General features: G+C 39.5%; 1 protein-coding gene across 5 annotated transcripts in view; it reads left to right on the top strand.

The window, feature by feature from the left end:
- Atp9b (ATPase phospholipid transporting 9B) overlaps positions 1-23,740 on the top strand; it is a 258,083-nt gene that overhangs the window by 108,354 nt on the left and 125,989 nt on the right. For all 5 annotated transcript variants that reach the window (XR_003302966.2, XM_026412454.2, XM_026412453.2 and 2 more), the window contains exons 9-10: positions 4,531-4,611; positions 20,420-20,495. Coding sequence is in view for 4 of the 5 variants with exons in the window: in XM_026412454.2 (XP_026268239.1) it covers positions 4,531-4,611; positions 20,420-20,495 (157 nt within the window). In the remaining variant the exon portion in view is untranslated. The remainder of the gene's footprint in view (positions 1-4,530; positions 4,612-20,419; positions 20,496-23,740) is intronic.

The following is a 23,740-nucleotide window of genomic DNA, read 5'->3' as shown; positions in this document are numbered from 1 at the left end:
ATGAAACTCAACTGATATACCCCGAGTCTAGAGAGAACCTTTTCTCCTTCATTTGGTGGCCCAAAAGTAGTAGTCCAAGGCTAGTGGGGGTAGTTTTGTTTTTTTGTCAGGTGACTTCTCACGAGAGGTCTCAGCAGCTCTTGATTGCACAGTGGCCAGCAACAGAGGGTAAGGAAGGTAGATGGACTGCATTACTGCTTGTCATGCTGCTTGGCAAGAATCAGCCACACTTTCACATCCGGCTGTGGAGAATGCTGAGAAATGTATTGGGAAGCCACCTGTCTGCGGCTTGGAAGTTAGTTTTAAAAGGAGAAAAGAAGCAGGATGGAAGATGGAGGATAACTTCTGCCATTCCACTTTTTAATTTGGCTTTCTGTTGAGCGTCTCTGATTTCTTTTTTCTTTTCTTTTTTTTAATATCTTAATTTTATTTAGGTATTTTTATGTGGTGCTGAGGATTAAACCCAGGGCCTCACACATGCTGGGTGTGTGCTCTACCGCTGAGCCCGAGTGTCCCTGATTTCTTATGCTGCTTATTGAATTGAGTAGCCTACAACTATTCAGTTAGTTCTCTTAGAGGATTTTATTGGCATGAGAACAGGATATTCTTTTTAGCCTTTTTTTTTTTTTAAATTAGTGTCAGTTACTATGCTCTTGTTCTTTGAGTAAAAGTTTAAGCAGTTCATAAATTTATATGTTCCATCTCACTGAAAGTGGGAAGTTAATGAAACATGAAAAGCAGAAGTCAATATGTCATCTAGAAATGAAAGACAGTATGAAAGTTTCAGACAGCATAAAGGTGCCTGTGAGGGCAGCATGAGGAAGCCCACCAGCCATTCTGCCTCCGCCTTCTGCGGAGATAGTTGGAATGCATGTGTAGAATCCACAGGAAGGGGAAAGACCAGTCTCAAGCTGAAATTTGAGAGTTTCTTACAGTTTAAACAAAATAGAAGCTATGAGAAAAGAAAAAGTGAAAAATAAGACCTCTTAGAAATAAACACCACTGCTGCAATTAAAAAGTTAAATAAGAATGGAAAATGCATTGTCTGCATTACTCAGAATGTAGGCCAGAGTGGAAAACAGCTTTATGATGACCAGCATTGGCATCCTCCCAAGAGACCTTTACCGCTCTGCATGTGTCCTACCTAGGTAACTGTGGTTTCTCCTGTCAGTGACAGCATTCTCAAACTTGGCTCCTCTTCATTTCTCATCTCACTGTCATTCAACACATGGTCTTGCCTGTGCAGAAAAGGGTTCCATCAAGCAGAAGTTTCTGCAGTTCTTGGCCAGTAAAGCCTGTTGCCTCTCTTCCTCCTTTGCCTATTCTGATAACGAAGGATGATTCCTGTTCCTGTCTAAAGATGAATCTTCCAAAGCTTTGTGCTGATCCTGTCTGGCACGCTTTTCAGAGACCTTGACTAATCAATAATTGCCATCTTTCCTTTCTTGATCGATCCTCTCCTTGCCCTCCTTCCCATTGGGCCCTGAAGCCTGAGCCAACTTTGGTCTCTCATGTCTTCTTTCACTACTTTTTCCACTTTAGCTTTTAATTGAGTATTTTTAAGAAATTAGGTGAAAAAATGGGATTTTTCTTTTGATGTTTGTATGGACAGTTGTCATTTCCTGATGCCATCTCCCCTCAGGGTGAAGAACTTCTGTCAATGTATATATAGCTGGTGGATAGCCACTGAAATTAGTTCTCATTTAAGTCCTTTGAAAATGGCTTTATCTCTTCTATGTTCTTCAAGGGTCTTTTGCTGGCTTTGAATTTTGGGTTGACCTTTCCCCATATCCGTACTTAAAGTAGTTTGTTTTGTTGTCTTCTGCCATGATTATTTGTAGTAAAAAGTCAGTGGTATTTTGTCGATTTTTTTCTAGGTGTTTTAGGATTTCACTCCCCATATGTCTTTGTCTTTGTAGTAATTTGATAGTTTTAATTTTTTTTTAATCTTGAATCTACATTTTGGGCAGTCAGCAGATTTGGAATATTCTAGGTCATTGTTTCTTCAGGTAGTTTTCTTTTCCCTTTTCTTTCTTTCTCTGCAGTGATTTTTCTTTAGGAGCATATTTTATGTGTCTGAAGTGTTAGAAAGCTACTTTAGAATTCTCATCTCTTGGTTTTCATGCTCAGTGTGTTCAGGACTGGTCTTCACCCATTGCATTCTTTCTTTGGCTGAGTTTTATGGTTTTGCTTCTTTATCTGTCTGGAAATTTGAATTGTATCTTCAGCTTTAGTGATGATACATTATAGAGACACAGGATCCTATAGGGTTCTTCTGAAGAGTGTTGGAGTTTGGTTAGGTTTAACTGTGGTTAGCTTGAGTGAGGCCCTTGTTCACTTCTTTTCCTTAGCTGGGCTGCTTGAAACTTGGACTGTGCATGATTTGTTCAGGGGCCAGACTAAGATTATAAACAGATTTTCAGGCCCCTCTATGAGGTGCTTCTTTCTCCCAGACTTTAGTTTACCCTTACTTTTCAGATGCTTTGGTCACCCTATTCTCCAAACTCTGGTTTTTTACTCATACTCAGAAAGGAAATCAAATTTATAAAAATGGCAAGTTCCTTGTATCAGGGATCATCAAAACCACTCCTAGCTCTGATGATTCGTTAGGACTCTCAGAAACCAGGTAGAGTTATCCCCCACATGGCTGTGAGGTATTGCAGGGATACATCCAACAAGGGACATGTTGAGAGTCCAGAGGAAAGCAGGCATTGGACCCATTCACAAGTTCATGTGACCAGCGTGTGCAGTGCCGCCTATTGGGGATCTACAGAGACTCATGGCTCAGCCCCTTATCAAGGGCCAGCCACAGAGGCACACACCATGAGTCTGGAATACCAGAAGGAAGTCAGATTGCTTGCAGAACAGTTCAGGGGTGGAGAGCCTTTCTCTTGAACCCTTGTTCCCTGAACACACCTTGCATGCAGGTCCTTCTGAGGACCAGGCCCCTCAGGAGGCTATGTGAAGTCTCCCACACAACACCCACCCCGCTGGCAGTGTACTCAGTTTCCTCAAGATGCTGCTCCCTGTGGCCAGTTAAACAAAGCTGGTCTACCTGCCACAGAACTCATCTGAGGAGTTCTATACTGTCACGTAGGGACTGTAGGCTCTGTGGCCCATTGGAGCTTACTCACTTGCAGAAGCTTGCCAAGGCAGCAAGAGGGGAAGCTTCCAGACAGTTTTGAGATCTAAGGTCCTTCCAGCCCCTCATCCTCTCCCTACCTCTACATTCCTAGGTGTTGGAGTTTTATTGTCACAAAGTTGTCATATAGGGTTTGGGTTGTGGCTCAGAGGAAGACTGCTCATCTAGCACGCGTGAGGCACTGGGTTCAATCCTCAGCACCACATACAAATAAAATAAAGGTATTATGTCCACCTACAACTAAAAAGTTAAATACTAAAAAACAAAAAAGACAAAGTTGTGGTATTTCATTTGACCATCTTGACTTGAACGTTTCCTATGCTTCCCCAGACCTTTTACCTGGGATTGTATTCAAGAGGGACACAGTCTTTTTTAGAAAAAGGAAAACATTTTTTTTTTTATACAGCCTAACCATAAAGACATATCATGCTTAACAGTTTCTCAAGAGGAATTATTAATTTTCAATCATTTTGAGAATGACTGTGTAATACCATCTTTTGTCCTAATCATCTGTTGGGGAGAGGCCTAGAAAAGATGATTTGGTGTCTGGGCACCAGCACTCTCTGCATTTCCTGCCTTTCTAAGGTGTGCATGCAGTAACAGGTGAGGGGAGTGGACTCAGGTTCTTAGACATCTGCTGTGAGCTGCAGCTGTTGGAACAGAGAGAGCACACTACACAGCATGGAAATACCCCTGGGGAGGCGTCTCAAGTCACAGGAAAGAATGGGACCCTCCCAAGGCTTCGAGGTTGTGTGCCTGCCTGATGTACAGCTCTGGGTGGGAACAGATTTTTTTGTGCAGTTGTCCTCCACAGCAGGGGCATAGACTGACCACAAGCAGCTTAAGTTCAGATGTTATCCCTTAGAGAATGAGCCCTGGGCATTGGTGCTGGTTCCAAAATTGTGCATCACAGAGGGGTCTGAAGTCTATACTTTTCCATGTCTAGGACTGACTGTGAATCTGTCCTTCTTCTTGATTTCCCAGCTCGTGTTCCCTGGGCAAAAGGGCTTCCATGCTGTCAGGCCTGTCCTTCAGGGACAGTGAGCCAAGGATGAGGTGGGATTGTGGGGTACCATTGTGCCTTCAGGCTCTACCTTGAGATTGAAATCCTGTGAACAGCCCCAGGCAATGTGTGCTTTCCCAGCTTCTCCCAGGTGGTTCTGATACACACTGCGCATTTCTCGGAGGGAAGAGAAGTGATCGTTTCTGTTGAGCTTTAGCACTGCTTTGTTGTTACCTTCCATCCTAATTCAGAGTGCTGGCAAACAGGATCTAAGAATCACTTGTAGCACAGAGCATAAAGAAGAATTTAATTAGCAAATGAAAATTTTCCATGTCATTTTATTTAATTATAACATTGAAATTAATACACATGTTCTGTATTCCAGGACCTTTTTTCTATCAGGGCTTATGTTTATGCTCAGAAGCCCCAACTGGATATTCATAGTTTTGAAGGAACCTTTACCAGGGTAAGTTGAATCTTTTGTTCATTACAAATATTGTTTGTATAAGTTGAAAGGTAGTAGATCTTCCTTTTGAGAGAGTAATTCGATGAAGAGTAAATTCACATGAAAGCTGTGAACTAAAGAGGGAAAGTTTGTAGAATTGTCAGATTCTTAGATGTTCCCATGTCATTTACATGTCTATGGGATAAGTTCAGTACAGTTTTCTAATATTTTTAGCATATTTAGTGTAGATAACATCCTTCTTCTCTAAAATATGAGTCAGTAAGATGGTATGATTTAACTCTTTGAGTTAATTATGGTAGCCACATAATATCTAGATTTCTGTTTTTCAGATAAGTACATATGTATGTGTGGATATGTGTGTATGCAGATGTGTCTTTTTCTTTACATGCATAAGAGTATTTTATTCAACTTTTATTTTATTCCAAAATACAGTGTTGGTAAATCTTTAAGTCCTCTTTCCCCTGACTGCTGGGGTTTGAAGGACTGACGGTTACTGATTTTAACAGCGTATAAAAGATTTTTATTGGCTCAGTCACCTTTGTTTCAGTCTTGATCAGACATGACGAGGCTCAGCAAGTAATCATCATCATTTCAGAAGCACTTAAGGAGCTCATAGTATGTGACAGTTGATGAACAGCTGTGTGGATGCAAAATGAGGACACCATGATGCTGTCAGAGACTGGGGATGAGCATTGCTCTGCAGCTGCCCGTTATGCCTTTTTTAGATAGGTCTGCACAAGATGCTCTTGGAACATGGACACAGGGAACAAGCTTGTCCAGGTCAACAGGATCAGAGCACCAGTTCTGAACTACGCTGAGATCTTTTTGGACTTGTATGAACATACTTACTGTGAAGAAAGCACACACTTTTAGGGCTGGGGATGTGGCTCAAGCGGTAGCGCGTTTGCCTGGCATGCGTGCAGCCTGGGTTCAATCCTCAGCACCACATACAAACAAAGATGTTGTGTCCGCCAAAAACTATTAAAATTCATTCTCTCTCTCTCTCTCTCTCTCTCTCTCTCTCTCTCTCTCTCTCTCTCATCTCTCTCTCTCATCTCTCTCTCGCTCTCTCTCTCTCTCTCTTTAAAAACAAAAAAAAAAAAGAAAAGAAAAGAAAGCACACACTTTTAAAACAAAATTGAGCGTATGAGAAAGATGCTCAAAAGCAACAAATCAGAAGAGATGAGTGTCCCTACAGTTAAGAACTGGGAGCATGGTGCACTGTCCTCCTTTGCTTTGCTCGTCCTCCTCTTCATGCTGGTTTGTATTGTTTATGACTTCTGAAAAGCTGGATATATGTTTTAGGCCTTGTAAAAGTACTTCAAGGGCTGACAGCAAGAGCAGACAGTTCAGAATTGGGGAGAGTGTACCATTTGTGGGAAGCCTGGGTGGAAAGTTGGTGAGCTCCACCGGAAGGATCTTCAGCTTAGAAGAGAAATGGTAACACTAGGCAGCTTTAAAAGATTCCTTTAAAACTTTCTATGTCCATAAGATAGTGGAGCCATCCAGTACCACAGGCCAACTCCCATGACAGATAGAGTCTTCTGCACCTGCAACTCATGTGTGCTGCATAAAATATTATATAAAATACCACATGCTTCAGCTTCTTGCAAGTGTCAGGGAGTATAACAAAAAATAGCGTGTCTGCTCCAGAGCCAAGATGTTACAAAGAAGGGAGATTGTTCCAGAACACTGTCATCATTGAGCTTCTGATTCCAGAAGAGGCAGGATTTCTGTATGGCACGATGCCCCTGCCTATGGATTTGGTGATTGCCACTGCCTGAAGATGAGGGCACTTTTGGAAAAAGTGCAAGTCATAAGGTACAATTTGGAAAATCTGGGGTGCAAAAGGGCTACCCATAAAGTGCTGGTGCCTCCAAGATGCATGGTGAAGAAGAAAAACATGAAATTGGCCTTTCTGAAACAGGATAATGGCACTTAGAGTCTGCCCCACACCATCCTAAAACATTGCCCTGTGATTCACTGAAGTGGGACAGAAGGCTTGCTTGATGAGAGCAGGTTTTATCTCTAACTGGAGTACATCCCCTGTTATAGATGGGTGAACAAAGCCAGACTCATTACCAATGAAGGTCCAGCGTACCAATTAAAGTTCAAGATAGAGTGGAATTCAAAACTTTTTGGTTAATAAAAATCCTCCAAAATCCAGCAAAGGAAGATCCTCAAAGCAAAAGAACTCTTGACAGGGCAGTGAATCTCACCTAAAAGCTGCTAACCAAACAATTGTGGACAGGAAAGAGTACTGTAAGTTGAGAATTAACAAAGCTCCAGAATTATAGAGATGATGACGCATCATCAATCCAAACGATTTGAGAGGCCAAGGCAGGAGGATTGCTAGTACGAGGCCAGCATGGGTACCTCAGTCTATCTAAACATACAATTTAAAAAACCCAGGAGATGCAGCTCAGTGGTAGAGTGGTTGCCTCCCATGTGTAAGATCCTGGGCTCTGTCCCCAATACCACCAGAGAAACCCCGCAGAAGACAAACAGAAAACTCAGGAATGGAAAATATGGAGGAAGATGGTAGATTAGAGGAAGGGTGCACTTCCCAGCATTTCCTTGGCTCCAGATTTAACAAGTGGGAAGACTGATCATCAGTGAAGCAGGTAACTAAGGGAACTCAATAGCCCATCCAGTCTGTTGAGAAGATGCAGTCAGGGCATCTGCCCTCCAGGACTGATAGAATACATAGAATTTAGGACAAGAATCATATGATCATCTCAGTAAGTTCAGAAAAGGCCTTTGATCAAATTCAGCATTCATTCATGGTAAAAATGTTGGAGAAACTACCTCAACATTATAAAGTCTGTATGTGACAAACCTGAAGCTATCATACTGAACAGAGATAAACAAAGGTTTCCTTCAAAATTGGGAACAAGGCAAGGCTGTCCACTCTCACCACTCCTATTCAATATAGTTCTTGAAACTGTAGCCAGTGCAATCAGGAAAGCGAAGGAAATTAATGGGATTCAAGTAGAAAAAGAAGTCAAATTATCTTTATTTGATGATGGCATGATCAAAAAGCTCTACCATAAGATGATGAATTCAGCAGAGTAGCAGAATATAAATTTCATAAATTAATAGCTTTTCTTTCAAAAGTGATTTCTGGTGAGAAAGAAATCAGGAAAACCATTCCATTAAAAATAACCAATAAATAAAATACTCGGGAATAAATCTAACCAAGGAGATAAAGTATCTCTACAATGAAAATAATATGACATTGAAGAAAAAAATTGAAAAAGACCTAAGAACATGGGAAGACATCCCATGTTCTTGGATAGGTAGAGTTAATACTGTCAAAATGTCTGTACTATCAAAAGCAATATACAGATTCAATGTAGTCCCCTTCAAATTACCAATATTCTTCACAGATATGGGGGGGGGGGAACAGTCCTAAGATTCATTTGGAAGTTTGCCACCCATACTAGCCAGAGCAGTCTTGAGAAAAAAGAATGATGCAGGAGGCAGCAGAATACTTGACTTAAAATGATACTGCAGAGCTATCATAATTTAAAAAAAAGTACGGTATTGGCATCACTGAAGACTAGTGGGACAAAATAAAAGACACAAATTCAAACACACATTCTTACAGTCATGAGATACGTGACAAAGGTACAAAAATATGTTGCAGAAAGATAGCCTTTTAAAACAATGGTGATGGGAAAACTGCATATTCATATTAAAAGAATGAAACTAGATTCTTCTCTCTCACCTTGTAGGAAAATCAAATCAAAGTAAATCTAACATTTTAAGAATTAGACCGGAAACCTTGCAACTGCTAGAAGAAACCATACAGTCAGCACACCATCATATTGATGCAAGCACTGATTTCCTTAACAAGACCCTAAAGCTCAAGAAATAAAACCAAGAATCAATAAGTGGAATGGCATGAAATTAAAAGCCTACAGAAGGCAGAAAATCTTTGCCAGCTACTTCTCTGACACAGGGAATTAATATCCAGAATACATAAACAACTCAAAAAACTTAACACCACAAAATCAAATACCTCAATTAATATATGGACAAAAGAACTAAATAGATATTTCTCAATATATGAGAAAATGTTCAACATGTCTAGTAAAAAGGGAAATGTAAATCACACTAAGAGTTCATCTCACTCCAGTCAGAAAGGCAGTTATCAAGAGACACAAATAATAACGCTGGTGAGGATGTAGGGGAAAAGGTACGCTTATAGTGTGTTAGTGGAACTTCAAATTAGGACAATCATTCTGGAAAGCAGGATGGAGACTCCTATAAAACTAGGAATGGAACCACCATATATAACTCAATTCTCCTACCTTAGTGTTTATTCAAAATGCCTAAAATCAGCATAATATAGTGCTAGAGCTACATTGGTGTTTATAGCAGAACAATCCACAATAACCAAATTGTGTAATCAGGCCAGATTCCCATCAGTAGATAAATGGATTTAAACAATGTGGTATGTATATGCAATGGAATTTTACTCAGTCATAAAGAAGAATGAAAATATGGCATTTGTCAGTAAAAGGATGGAACTTGAGAACATCATGCTAAGTGAAATAAGCCAGACTCAGAAAATCAAGGGTCAAATGTTTTCTCTCATGCTGATGTTATAGCAGAATACAAGGAAAAAATGGTTTGGTAGATCAGATGTCATACAGGGAGTTTCCATTGAGTAAAAGGAGGAGATCAAGGAAGGGGGAGGGCAGGAACAGGGACAAATATGGAGTGAGTTTAAGAAAACTGCACTATGCACTTGTGTAACTATACCACCATGAATTCCACCTTCATGTATATGTATAAAGCACCATTCAGAAATAAACAGATGTGTGAAGAAAGACCAGTAGCATTGGGGGAGGGAGGATTGCTCAGGAGCCCTTTTGCTTCACTCGAACATTAGATGAGATGGAGAACACAGGGGAGGTTTTGTCTGAGAATATTAAATACAGGTGAAAGTGAGGTTAGCTCCCTGGTTGCTTCATTAGTGAAGGGCTGAGTCAGAGAGAGACTTCCCTGAAACTGATGAGTTCAGTCATAAGAAGATAGGTGTGGGTCGAAGGACCAGGATGGATTACTGTAGCATTGGACAAAAGGTAATGGCTGAAGAGTAAAAACCTTAGAAAAAATAACCAAAAAATTTTTAAACAGGGCTAGGGTTGTGGCTCAGTGGTAGAGCACTTGTTCAGCATGTGTGAAGCACTGGATTCGATCCTCAGCATCACATAAAAACAAATAAATAAAATAAAGGTCCATCAACATCTAAAAAAAATTTTCTTTAAACATTAAGGAACAGTTGATCAGTTCATAGTCTTTTTTTTTCTTACCTAAAATTAATTGGATCAGAAAGGCTAATGCAAAAAATTATGTGAAAATATACTAAGTAAATACAAATAAAGAGGAAGCAGGAGTTGCCATTTTGGTGTTCAACAGAATAGAATCAAGATGGAATAAGGAAAGACGGATACTAGGAAAATGATAGAGGGCATAATAGGCTTTATGCCTGAGTTCCCATTTGATTCAGTAGTCAGGTGAGAAAATGTATAAAAGATAATATGGGTAAGCAATATAATAAATTCTTTTGTTACTTTTATTGAACTCTATTCCCTAGTGATTTATTTTTAACAATGTACAAAGTGTTACAGAAACTTGATCATATATTCTTGGCAAAGAAAATCTTAGCTCCATAATGTAAAAATGTTACAAACTGCATTCTTGGTCATATGCAATAAAAGCAGTAACAAAACCCAGGGGTTAAATGGTCCTTCCACCCAGAAGTTTAAATATCATAGGCCATTAGTTTGAGGATGGAAGGAGAAATATAAACTAAAATTGGAGAATTTCGAAACAATATTGGTTTAGGGAACACTGCATATCAGAATCTGAATATTTTGGATATAGTTAAAGTAGAATAATATGTTTAGGGGGAGAGAGAAGAATAAAATAATGTAAGTAAATAAATGGAAATACTTTATCACCATGAAGGGATCAGAAATAGCAGGTTGAAGGACACACCTATAGAAGTGCAAGTTAAGGTGATATCATGAAATAATACAACCAGAAAATTGATCCAGATGTCATTTTTCCCCCGTATTTTTATTGGTGCATTATAATTATACATAATAGTGAGATCCATTGTTATATATTCATATTGATATATACAATAGAACAGTATCAGGTAGTGTTTTTGAAGCTTTTTATGAAGTGTATTTAATCTTTTTTTATTTTATTTTGCTATATATGACATCAGAATGCATTACAGTTCATATCACACATAGCACAATTTTTCATATCTCTGGTTATACACAAAGACACATCCTTTGTGTCTTCATACATGTACTTAGGGTAATGATGACCATCACATTCCACCATCTTTCCTACCCCTATACCCACTCCTTTCCCTTCTCTCCCCTTTTCCCCTTTGCCCTAGCTAGAGTTGGGACACAGCCACATCAATGTTTATAGCAGCACAGTTGACAATAGCTAAACTGTGGAACCAACCTAGGTGCCCTTCAGTAGATGAATGGATAAAGAAAATGTGATAATATATAACACAATGGAATATTGCTCAGCAATAAAAGAGAAGAAAATCATGGCATTTTCAGGTAAATGGATGGAGCTGAAGAATATAATGCTAAGTGAAATTAGCCAATCCCCAAAAAAACCAAATGCTGAATGATTTCTCTGATTTAAGGATGCTGATCCATAAAATGCTTCGGAGGTTTGGGGGCAGGATGGAGGATAAAAATGAACTCAGGTGTCGTTTTTAAGATGATACAGCCAAACAAAAAGCTATTCAGCCAAGAAAAAGAAAAGCGAGAGAGCAAATTAACCTCAGACAGAAATGGATAAAATAATCATTGAAAAGAAAGTTAAAACAAGTACATAATTTTCTGTTTACATATATGAAGATACCATACTGAATCTCAACATCATGAACATCCACAAGACTGGGATCCTAATTAGAATAAGATATATTTCATCCTTGTATAAATATATCAAAAAAGAGTCTCCTGTCATGTGTAACTAAAAACAAAAAGTACAAGCCAAAAAAAACCCCCAAACCCCACATAAAAGACATTGCAGACTGTGCTATGCAAATAATTTTGAAAAATCCAGATGAAGTAATTTACAAGGATAATGTAATTTACCATTTAAAGAATGATATATAAGCAGTGAGCTTACCAGAAAATAACCACAAAAAGTGTAGGCCTTGTTGGTTTCACAGTGGCATTATACCAGTACTAAATTGTTGAGGGTTGGTTACACAGTCATATTCCTATAGTAATCTTCACTGTTGTCTTAAATGGTAATAGCATCCTCTACAAGCCATGTGCTGGTGGTAGGGACACCCTTTGTGACTCAATGTGCACTCAGTACCATTGCTTAGAAAGGGAAGCTAACATGCCAGGAGTGGCCCTCAGCCAGTGTTGTTAGAAAGGTGCATAGATGCCCTTGGATTGGGCATCTCTGTGGCATGTTCTTACTATCTCCCTGGAGTAGGTTGAGCTTCTCTTACATGCAGTGATGAGTTGCTGGTTAACACACCCTGTATTGATTCTACCCTTCTCAGTTTTTGTTTTTCACTTCTCTAATGGTGTTTCTTGAGTTTTGCCATACACCCCCAAATCCTTCTTTCAGGCTTTGCTCTTGAGAAAATGAAGCCTAACGCAGCTGGTCCTTTAAATGTAGTTGCTGGAAGCAGGCTTTCTATTGAGATCTCCGGCTCAGATTACTTGCCCTCTGCCCAAAACCAGCAAGTGAGTGGAGGAGGTGCTGCAGTGGTAAGGGATGTGGAGCAGTTGGACTCCTGCTGTTGACCACAGGAACTTGGAGCAATAGAAACTCAGCCTGCCCTGCTGAATCCAGTATACCACATTAGTGTTCATGCAGTTCTTGATTTTCACCTGGAAAGGTGATGGCAAGAGAGGTCAGGCAGTGATTTTTCTGCACTTAGGACAGCACTATGGTGAACAGCAGAGATGTTCTGAGACCTGGAATGTCAATACTGAGGCTGATGCACTGGAGAGTTTGAACATCCACTTTCTTCAGTATCCCCTGAGTCTTCAAGAAGCTACTTTCTCGAAGCTGCTAGAGGAGAATAGATGTAATTGAGATCAAAGTAGGGTGATCAGGCTTGTGTTGTGGAAGGAAAGGGGTTATTTATGATAAGAGTTGTAAGACAAACTGTTCTGGCAGGACCTGAAAGATATGACTGAGAATGGTCTTGGACTATTGGACCAGGAAGAGGGAATAGGAAATACAGGAAGGAGTGTATCCATAGGGTTCAGTTTCCCATTACTTAAGATTTAATGTCCTTGCATGAACACCTGGATATTAGAAAATGGTGATAATATACTAGTCCGTGTAGGCTACTGTGACAGTACTACAAACTGGATTGCTTATAGAAAGCAATTATTTCTCATAATTCTGGAGGTTCAAAGTCTAAGATCAATGCAAATATAGTAATCTGGTGAGGGTTCCCTTTTGACTCATACATAGTGTTTTGACTGCTGTGTTCTCACAGGGTAGGAGGGCAAGGAAGCTCTGTAGAGTGTCTTTTGTAAGAGCAATCATCCCATTTATTAGGGGTCTTCCCTCCTGACCTAATCACCCCCAGAAACCCATCTCCCAATACTATCACCTTGGTGATTAGGTTTCAACATGAATTTTGGAGAGAGAGAAACGTTCAGACGATAGCAGATATTCTATTAGTAAATGAGCTAGAGTTACTGTTGCTGTTGTCATAGAATATCGAGGAATAGGTAAAGTTGATTAGAGGATCTTTAGTTTGGGAATGAATTCGTCATGTAAGACCAGAGATCCCTCCCATTGGTCATGTTCCCCGGAAGGATTCCAAGGACCGTCCCTTTCATAAAGTGATAAGGACTGCAGTAGCAAGTAGAACACCCACATTTCTGAGAAGCATCCTTGTCTGTCTTCTGAAGCAAGGGTGATATTAGGAAGGCAGCTGTGGAACTGGCACAGAAGATTGCTCAGAAGATTGGACTGGCATTTGGTGGTTCTTTGTAGGGCTTCTGATGCCAGCTTTTGGATCTTATCGAACTTATAAGGTCTACTACTATAGTGGAGTGTGTTATGCAGAATTGTGGCCAAGTCTTCCAGTAGGCACTGGATGAATAGTTTGTGTTCACATGGATGTTGGGACTTTCAGTACCTTTCCCTATTGGGTTGGGGATGTCAGAGGTAATAAATGGCTGTCGTGTATTTTTTGTTTTTGTTTTTTAATATCATGTGTGAAGTGATATAATATTGATACCGGGTGAACAGTGATACAAAAGGTTCATATTGTAATTCACTGAGCTACTGATAAAAATCAAACAGGTCAAGCTAACAAGCCCAGTAGAGGTGATGCAATTGGATACTCAATTAAAGTCAAGTAGCCCTCTTCACCTTCTCCCCCCAAAAAGAAAATGATTGGTAAAAGGTATCAAACATTAGCCTGGGGTTGGGGCTCAGTGGTAGAATGCTTGCCTAGCAGGCATGAGGCACTGGGTTCAATCATCTGTTACCACATAAAAATAAAGATATTGTATCCACCTAAAACTAAAAAGTAAATATTAATAAAAGGTACCAAATATCAAGTACAACAGGTAAGAAATAAAGCACAAGATAATTATCTCAGTAATTAAACTATGCTCTCCAATGGGAAGTTAGAGATTATCAGATTGGACAAAGATGTAGTGTAGTCATTCTTCTGTATCTGTGGTTCTGTATCCTTGGATTCAAGGAGCTGAGGTAAAAAGTTATTTTGTGAAGACAACTTCATCTGTACTGTACTTGTACAGACTTTTATTTTCTTGTCCTTACCTACTAAACAATTTAGTATAACAATTTAGTATAATTACTGTTTACATAGCATTTTCTTTTAATTGGGTTTAATCAGTGATCTAGAGATGATTTACAGAATATGGAAGGATGTACATATTATATGCAAATGCTATGCTATTTTATATGGGGGTTCTTGAACATCCACTGATTTTGGAATCTACAGAAGGTCCTGGAACTGAGTCCCCATAAATATTGAGGAGTAACTATACTCCCAAGTGGATAGAAGTAATAGGGAAAATATAAAAATCTACAAGAATTGGGTCCTTCCTCCTAATCCATAGATTATATGGATGTACTTTATGAAAAATATAGAATATTTAAACATCATTAGGAAAACACTTTACCTTACTGACAGATATTATTAAAATGATTGCATTTTAATGGATCATTCCCATGTGTTCTGGAAAATTCAGTCCTGTTGTGTGAGGATGGTTCTATGAGATCAAAGAAAGAGGCAGGCAAATCCCTTGTTCCCAAGAATACATTTACTGGGAACTTATTTCTTGGTTAGCAGCAAGACAGGTGGATCCCTACTGTTGTGGCCTAAGGAGTGATGTGAGGCGTAGCTAGTGCAAAAGTGACATCATCCAAGCTGGATGTGCCTGTTGTTGTTGTTATTTGTTTTTGTTTTTTTAGAAAATAAAAAAATTATTGCTTTGCTAGCAAAGGAGAAACACAGAGGGACTCCTGTTCTGGAGGCTGTGATTCTGCCCATCAAGGGGAACTGGGGACTTTTAAAGGTGATTCAAAGGCTTTTAATCTGGGAGATAGTTATTTTTTATATCGTTTGGTGCCATTCGCAAAGTTTGAATTACTCCGGTACTGTGGTGGGTGTGTGCTGAAGGTCAGAAACTCTGTCTAGGATGGGGAAGAAAGGTAATCCTGTTTCCCTGAGATTAGGGAGTGCAAGGAAAAGAGGAAGAAAAAGATATACGTCCATTTTAAAGCAAATATTCAAAACATAAAGTAGACCATAGGGATCATGCTAAGACTCAAAAACAAGATAGCAAAGCATTACTTTTTTGTAAACAGTACAAAAATGATTCAGGCCAGACTCTGAAAACCATGAGGACAGTAACTCTGTCAGTGAAACCAGATGATTTATGTAGGAAGTTAGGAAGATTTGTAGGTCTATGAAATCAGGCCCAATGACCCTCCTCTTTGCAGAATGTGCATTGGTTGGCTTCATGTTCTCTAAGGTCCTCTTGATCTACCTGATTCTTCACTCTGAATTTGAGTTTTGACTTTTCCACTTACTAGATGTCTAACCCTGACTAAGCACAACCTTCTCAATCTTATTTTCCAGATCTTAGGAAGGAAGGCTAATCAGCATATATGTGGGCACTCCAAAAATATTTGTTCTTTCCCCTTTCCTGCACGCCAGCCAGTCTAGAGGAGGTCTGCTAGGAGGTACACACAAAGTAAAAATGCCTCATTGGGTGGGAAGGGAGGTGGAGCAGGCCTGGCTCTTGAAGAGATCTGTGCCTATACCCTTTCCTCAGGCTGGTACTCTCACCCCACTCAAGGTGGCCACAACATAAGAGCCTTGTATCTGGCTGCAGAATTTGTGCAGGAGGGAGCTTCCTGTGAGTGGCCCTCTGCTGTCTTCCCTAGCCCACAGATTCCCTAGCTCATCTTTACAGTTCTATATTATACCTAGGTTTTATCATGCCTTGTCATATAGGAAGGGTTAATTAACATCACATGGCGATAGCAAGACCTTTAACGTCTTGGTCACTTGTATACATACGTACCCTCCTAGGGAGGTTGTGGGCCCAGTGGACTGATCCTTAGCAACCTGAGTTTCACATCAGGAGCATAGCAAGCAATTGTTGCATTTTCCCATTTTAGTAATTTATGTGTCTGAGGTTTTCTACAGAGATGAGAATCATCCACATCAAAACTGAGACAGGGGACTGGGATTGTAGCTAAGTGGTAGAGCATTTGCCTTAACACGTCTGAAGCACTGGGTTCAATCCTCAGCACCATATAAAAATAAATAAGTGGAAAAAAAAGGTATTATGTCCATCCACAACTAAAAAAATGTTTTAAAAACCAAGACAGGCAGGAGTCTGCCCATATCAGAAGACAGGTGGGAATGGCCCCATGTGAGAACCGAGACAAGGCCTGCCGGTGGTGCACACTGTTGACATGAGGGTAGACTTCTGTGGGAGGCTATCCTTGTTCTAAAATGAGAGAAACTTACTTCAGGACTCTAAGTTGGTTAAAGACACATATATCTTGTATGGGTTATTATAATTCTTGATGAATATAATAAATGGCTTTTCATTGCCCTCATTTGACGTTTCTAATTTTTTTCTTTTAAAATGTGTTGATCTAGAGTTTCAGATTAACATGAAAAATATTTTATGTACTTTTTTCAAATAGGAATAAAGAAAATATTAAATAACTAGTTTTGTAACTAGAAATGGAATTCAATTTAATTAGCAAAGTTCAATAAAGTGAACATTTTGTGATATTTGTTTATTTTCCTTTTTTACATTATCAAGAAAAAATTACACCTTTTGCAGGGAGGAGGGATCCTGCTTAAATATTTAAATTAGAATTTGAACAGATTAACTCAAGGCCTCTGTAGCAGGGACACAGTATGCATCTGTGACCTGTACAGAATCTCACAGACATACCCCGTCTGCCTTTCTCCAGGCAGTACAGAGGCAGACTGGGAGATGTTTGACGTGGTGAAAGTGGTCACATCATTGTTCCTGATGCCTAATTTCATGAATTGTTCAAACATAGGCATTCTCTTGGAATCTGGAGCTCAAGCTAATTGGTTTTGAAGTGCAACAGTTCTCATAGTCCTTACCTCCTTTCTAGTTTTTCTTACTATGCATTTTCTGCAAATCATAGCACACTTAACTTTGCTTTATGTTTTCAAATAAAAATATTCTCTAAAAAGCACATTTCTGTTGTTTGTTAAATAAGCTACACCATTGAGAAAACAGCTTGAAATGGAAATGGTTTGTATTCTTTCCACAAAGCAGGTTTCATCTTTTCAATCTATATAACCTGAAGAAGAAAACCAAAAATGAAAGTTATTTGGAATAAATTTTTTCTCATCTTCCCCATTTTTATTTTCATTATAGAATGTGGGTAAGGAACTGCCTTTTAAAATAATTTTCTCTGTTCGACAAATGTGTTAATGTTTAAAGCCTGTCACTGCTGTTAGACTTGGAAAGAAGCACAAAGATACAAAACACATTCTTCAGCCTACCACACGTTAGAATGGACAGAACCTTTCACACAGTGAAATGGTTACCAAAAAGCAATGGAGGAATTGACTTAATTTCTAAATCTACATTGTATAGTGTCATTTATTTGCAGTTCAGAAAGCGTTATACATTTTTTGTATATTTTAAGGCCCTTCTTGCTCTTGGAGATCAACATAAGGGGAAGATAAATGGTGAGCATGTGTGAGTAATTTTTAAATTTTATTATTAAGGGAACCATTAGAGTTTTGAGGTCTACTTTGAGCTAGGTTGCTACATTGAAGATGGCAGCTACAGGTGGCATGGACCAAAGGGGACACTGAAGACCACAGTGGGGCAGCGCAGCTTAGGGGCACGCACTGGCCCCTGTGTGCTGCCATGCATGTGTGGGCACTCAACGCCTGTGGGTATTGGCAAAACAGTTTTGAGAGTCTGTCTTTCATTTACTGATACATTGGATAAATCTGAGTACTTGTTCTGTGGGCAGAAAGTAGAGCTCAACTCTATAGTGACTTAGTTTATAGTCCTAGGTGATAAACAGACATGTAAATTGCTATGATGCAGTGCAGGTAACTCAGAATACATTTAGAGAAAATTTAATTTGTTTCATACTTTAAATGATAAATGTGCAAATCAGCACTTGGCCTCTTGCCAATTATGCACTCTGTTTGCTGGGCCTCCTGGAACAGCTATACTCTCGTCTGTAGAATCAAAGGGTATGTAGTGTCAATTGTATTTAGGAAATAGAAGTGAGGATATGTAGATTTCGCTTTCTTCAGCAGTGTTTATCAGAACTGTATCTGTGTAAATGGTTTAGAACCTGGTCATTTCAATTCAGACATACATTCAAGTATAAAATAAGCTAATCTTTTGAGGCTACTTGCTTTTCTTTTCTAAATGATTTTTTGTTGTAGCTATTCTTCAAAAGAATAAAAGTCAATGGAAAACTTAGTTTCCTGGATTACTTATTTTTTAATTAGACAATTTTTGAATCTACCTGAAGAGCTACTTAAACATGGGAATAAGTGACAACTCCCTGCCTGGCATTGTGCATGGAAGAACGAACAACATTTTGGAAAATATGAAGCAGAGTACTTGAATATTCTTATGCCTTTTAAAGGCTAATGATGGTATGTGAGGTACTATGCAAAGAGCTCAATTTCATAAGATATATAAAAAAATTTGTAAATATATCTCCATTGCTACAAGATTATATAAAAGTGAAGTGGTTACAGTGTAAAATTTTTTATAACTTTGTCATCCAAACATAAATACGAATATTCTTTCACTTTTCAAGTATTTTTGTAGTATTTTTAATGGCATTATGTTAACCTTCATTTTCCCACTTAAGATACATTTACATGAAGTATTTTGCCCATCAGTGCCACTGAATAGTTTATCAGTAGCTTTTTGTAAGCATAAAACTTTAAAACTTTAATTGAAATACATAGTTCTGGAGACTGCAAAATTAAAATACTTGCAGCTAATGAGGCAGAGACTGGTCACATGCAAGAGTAGGTATGTGTTGAAGACAGCCCTTCATCAGTGCATTTTCAGGGCTCTGCTTTCCAAACCTAGCTCAATCCCACACATAGGAGATTGCATTCTCTGTGTTTTTTGCACATGCCATGTCTGCCCATCTTGGTATTCACCCACAGCAAACTGGTCTGTGGCTGATCTATGAGTATCTAGCTGAAAGGCTACAGCTTCACTCTTCACAGCTAGCTGCTAACCCAGGCACTCTGGTTGTTGGTTCCTGAGCTAGGTAATTCCCAGCGCAAGCACATTGTTGGGATCCAGGTCCTAGAAAATGTTTCTTTTCTTCCCTTTCTTCCCGTATTTGGTTTCCTTATTATATTAAAATATATCTTGATATCAAATATATGTTGAGATTTTATATGTGTGAGTGTGTGTGTGTGTGTGTGTGACACGCACACTATATAACCTCAGGTTAAGAGGAAGGTTTTCATATTTTTAAGTTCTAAGTGTTATGTCTGAATATTAACATTAAGAATATGATGATAAAATTAGACTGAATATATCGCTGTTATGATATTGATGTATGAGCGTGTTTGATAGCTGTATACATTATTAGCAACATACAACTTATATTTGAATTTTGTTTCATGAAAAATATGTACTATCATTATGTACAGTATAATGCACCAACACAAAAAAGTATAAGAAGTAAAAGAAAAATATCCAATATAATAACAACATTTTTAAAAAGGAATTTAAGAGAAAATACTTTTCTCATGGGTGTATTGTGGTATTTGCGGGAGTGTCCCCCCCCCCTCAGGCATATATTCATGTTTATACCTGCCTACTCTTTGTCCTTGCAGAAAGGTGGGGAAACATGACTGAGTTCATCTGTGATCATGTTCATGCTAATGTTTCCACCTTTGCAAGGAAGCAATTCTTAGTCCAGGAATGTTGCTAAAACACATTTGAAGATGTGATTTTAGCCTACTCTTAAACGGTATCACAGTATATATAGTACTTTTATGAACATTTTAAGTTGTTTATATTAAAGCTAAATATTAAAAACAGTTGACTCAAGATAGGTCTTTCAACTTTGCTTTTTACAACTTACATTTTGAGGTTCCTTTAACACTGCTATTCTATTGGATCCAGGTTGTGGGCACGTTTCTAACACTTATAGATTACCTAAAGTATGAATAATAAAAAGAACATGGCCAATTTTCCCGTTTTGTTTTTCTGTCCCTGAACAGGAAGACAGTGACCCTCCCATTCATGAAAGTCTCAGCATAGAAAACACGTTGTGGGCAAGCACCATTGTTGCCTCAGGTGAGAAAGAAGTTCTCCTTCAGTGTGAATTCTCCCAGGATGAGGACTCCAAACAGCTTTCTCAGAATTGCCTGAAGTATGTTTGTGGCAAGGTCTGTGTACTTCGTCACCCATGGCACTGGGGATAGTAAAGCCAAAAGCAACATGGAGGTGCAGTCTTCCTGGAAGAACAGGTGGTCAGTTTCTTGGGTTCTGACATGTATTTCCTAATATGCTCCTCAGTGTGCCTTAGAGCCAATTGTAATTTTAGAAGTGCGATATTCACATGGGGGCCTTGCTGTATGCCATTGTGTACAGTAGGCTCCTTCAGGAGTGCACAGGTTCACCTTCTAGGGACAGAATATGAAAGAGGATTCACTTTTATACTGATGTTTCATGTTTTTAAAACAAGTTTGAGGGCGAATATGTGAATTCTAGTAGGTGTCAACTCTTTGAGGTATTTGATTTTTTTTTTTTTTTAATCCCATAACTTACTTTAGTTTTTCAGGGTGCAAAGAGAGAGAGGTAAGGGTGGCACTCAGTGAGGAGACCTCAGGGACAGACAGGACAGCGCTGCCTCTGGCACCACAGGAAGGGTGTTTGCAGGCCCCATTAGAGGGCATGTGGAAGCCAGGGAAGCCCTGCTGTCTTGCCTGCCACCTTTCTGCTGTCCTTGCTGGTATATGTTGCTGACAGCCAGGGGCAGGGCAGGGAGGTGGTGTTATTGCCAGCCTCCTCCTGGACTACTCTGTAGCCTCGTTGTTGTGGTCGGGCCAGAGCCAGGCAGGACCTGCTGCAGCACTGAAGTTCAGGTATGCCCTCTAGGAAAGCCATCAGCCCCAGAGCTCAACATTAATATTTCATAGCAAAATACCTGAAAGACAGGCCATGTCTTATATGATCAGAAATTCCTATTTGTTCTGTATTTAACATGATATTATTTATTGTTTTAAATTATGTGTCATTGAGATACTAAGGTTTTCTTTATAAAATCAATTTCATTTAATCTTTTGTTCTGTTTCTTTTTTAAGCATGTGTTAGAGTCTTGTCATTAATGCCATGTAGTATTGATTTGTGACCATTCTCCTCAAAGAAACAGAAGCATCTGAGCTAAAGGCTTCTAAGACATCCTATATAATTTCCTGAAAAGAGATTTTTTTGTGACCTTAAGGCTGGATAATCTTGGTGAATGATAGTTGCTACTTGTTTACTTTGGCAACAGAGACTCTTTCTTATTCTTTGCCATGTAGCATTTAGCTTGGCAGGGCACTTGATCCTCAGAGTATTTTTAAATGTCCACTGAAGAAGGTTAACTAACCTCTCTTTAATGTTATTTTGTGTTTGGACATATTTAAAATGCACGAGTAAACCTTTATTTAAAAGCCTGTTGTGTGAACAACTACCTAAGTCTGTCCTTTACCAGATTACCGTGTCCTGAGAACATTTGGAAAGACTCAAGATGTCCAGGAATAACCTCAGGGTTCTTGTCTTCTTTGTAGTTGATCATAAGTTTAGAATTCTTTTCAATCTTACATGTTAAAGTTATATCTCCATTGAATGCAAGGTGGCTCTTTTTTGTGTGTGTGATACTAGGGGTGGCACTCAGGGCTTTGTGGATGCTAGACAACCCCTCTACCACTGAACCACACCCTAAAGTTGCTCTAAGTAAAGCAAACTTGGCCGTTCTTTCTCTGTCATGGAGTCTGAATGCATAGGAACAGGGACTCAAACACAGACCCACAGGACAGCAGATGACCAAAGGAAGACAGAGAACTTCCTGAACTGCCATGTTCAGTTGCCCTGATTGATTCAGAGAGCCCTATCCTTCCAAAAAATATATAGGTCCTCCAGAGCTTATTATGATGTGCACACAAGAGTCTGTTCTCGGAGGAGTCACTGCAGGGCCTTCCAGAACCAGAGATCGGTATTCCGCAACAGGACTGTCCAGGAGTTGAGCCCTTAAACCAGGCACAAATGTGCACAGACTGCTCTAGGAATCAGTCCTCTGGAGCAAGGCCTTGAGTATGTACAGACAGCCCCTCCAGGAATTTAATCCTCTGCAGGCCCCTCCTGTCAGGCCCCTCCAGGAGTTTAGTTCTCTGCAGTAGCACATTGAATATGTACTGAGGGGGCTGTCCAGTTTACTCATTGTGGAAAATGAGAATAAATATTTGGAAACTGTTATAGAAGTTGGATGTAGTTTACTGATGTTGGAAATATTGGCACATATGTGTTCTTTAATTTGGTTGTTAATTTGTTCTGGTAATTCATTTTTATTGTGTTTTATGAAAGTAGCAGTCTCAACGAGATTTTCAAAATGAACTCTGGCCCAAAGGTCATTAAGAGGATGAAATGGAAAGACCTGTCCCAGTAGGAAGTTGCCTGAAGGGCCAACCCCAAAGATCTATGGGGATGGGAACAAAAAATGGCCAAGGAGGTCGAGCAGGTGGGTGAAGCCGAGAACACCAGAAATAGCCAGGAAAATAGGTTGCAGTGCAGGTCCTGGGCACATGGGTGGGAGCTGCTTCTGCCTGAATGGTCTCTTAGAGCACTTTGTGTGGGCCATAGAGGTGGACACCAGAGTTCTGTCCAAAGCTTACTGCTGTCCATGGCTTGTGGACTCTGTCCTTGGTGCAGTTCTTATGTGTCCCTCTCTATGCCTCTGGCCATGTGGAGTCCACCCTTGGGGTTGTGTGTCATGTGTCCTCTGTATGTCCCCAGCTTTGTGGAACCTGAACCTAGTGCAGATGTCCTGTGGCCCTATCTGTACTTCTGGCTCTGAGGACACGAGACCTGAGAGCAGGTCCTCTTTGTTACTCTGTGTCCTACCTTCCTACTTTGGTTGGTCTTGTTGAGGTTGTGATGCTCAGTTCATTGTCTCCTCAGGTCACTGTGCACCTAGCACTCAGTCAGTATATGACACATGGTGTCCTTACCTCCTACCTGTGTTGCCTGTTTGCTTCCCTGTCTGGCCTAACATGTGAAGGCTTCAAACTAAGATGCAGTGTGGACCCTGGCATTTGTGAAGATTGGCACTAGACAGCATCTGTCAATCAGAGTCAGTTCCTGGCTGATGTCGGTGGTCCTGACAGCTTGTTTCTTTTCTTTTCTTTTTTCTTTTTCTTTCTTTCTTTCTTTCTTTCTTTCTTTCTTTCTTTCTTTCTTTCTTTCTTTCTTTCTTTCTTTTTTTTTTGTTAAAGATAGAATTTTTTAAATATTTAGTTTTCAGTTTTCGGTGGACACAACATCTTTATTTTATTTTCATG

Source organism: Urocitellus parryii, chromosome 13, assembly GCF_045843805.1.
Source record: "Urocitellus parryii isolate mUroPar1 chromosome 13, mUroPar1.hap1, whole genome shotgun sequence".
Classification (NCBI taxonomy): Eukaryota; Metazoa; Chordata; class Mammalia; order Rodentia; family Sciuridae; genus Urocitellus; species Urocitellus parryii.
The sequence above is the reverse complement of the archived record's forward strand: the minus strand, read 5'-3'. Positions and strand labels throughout refer to the sequence as shown.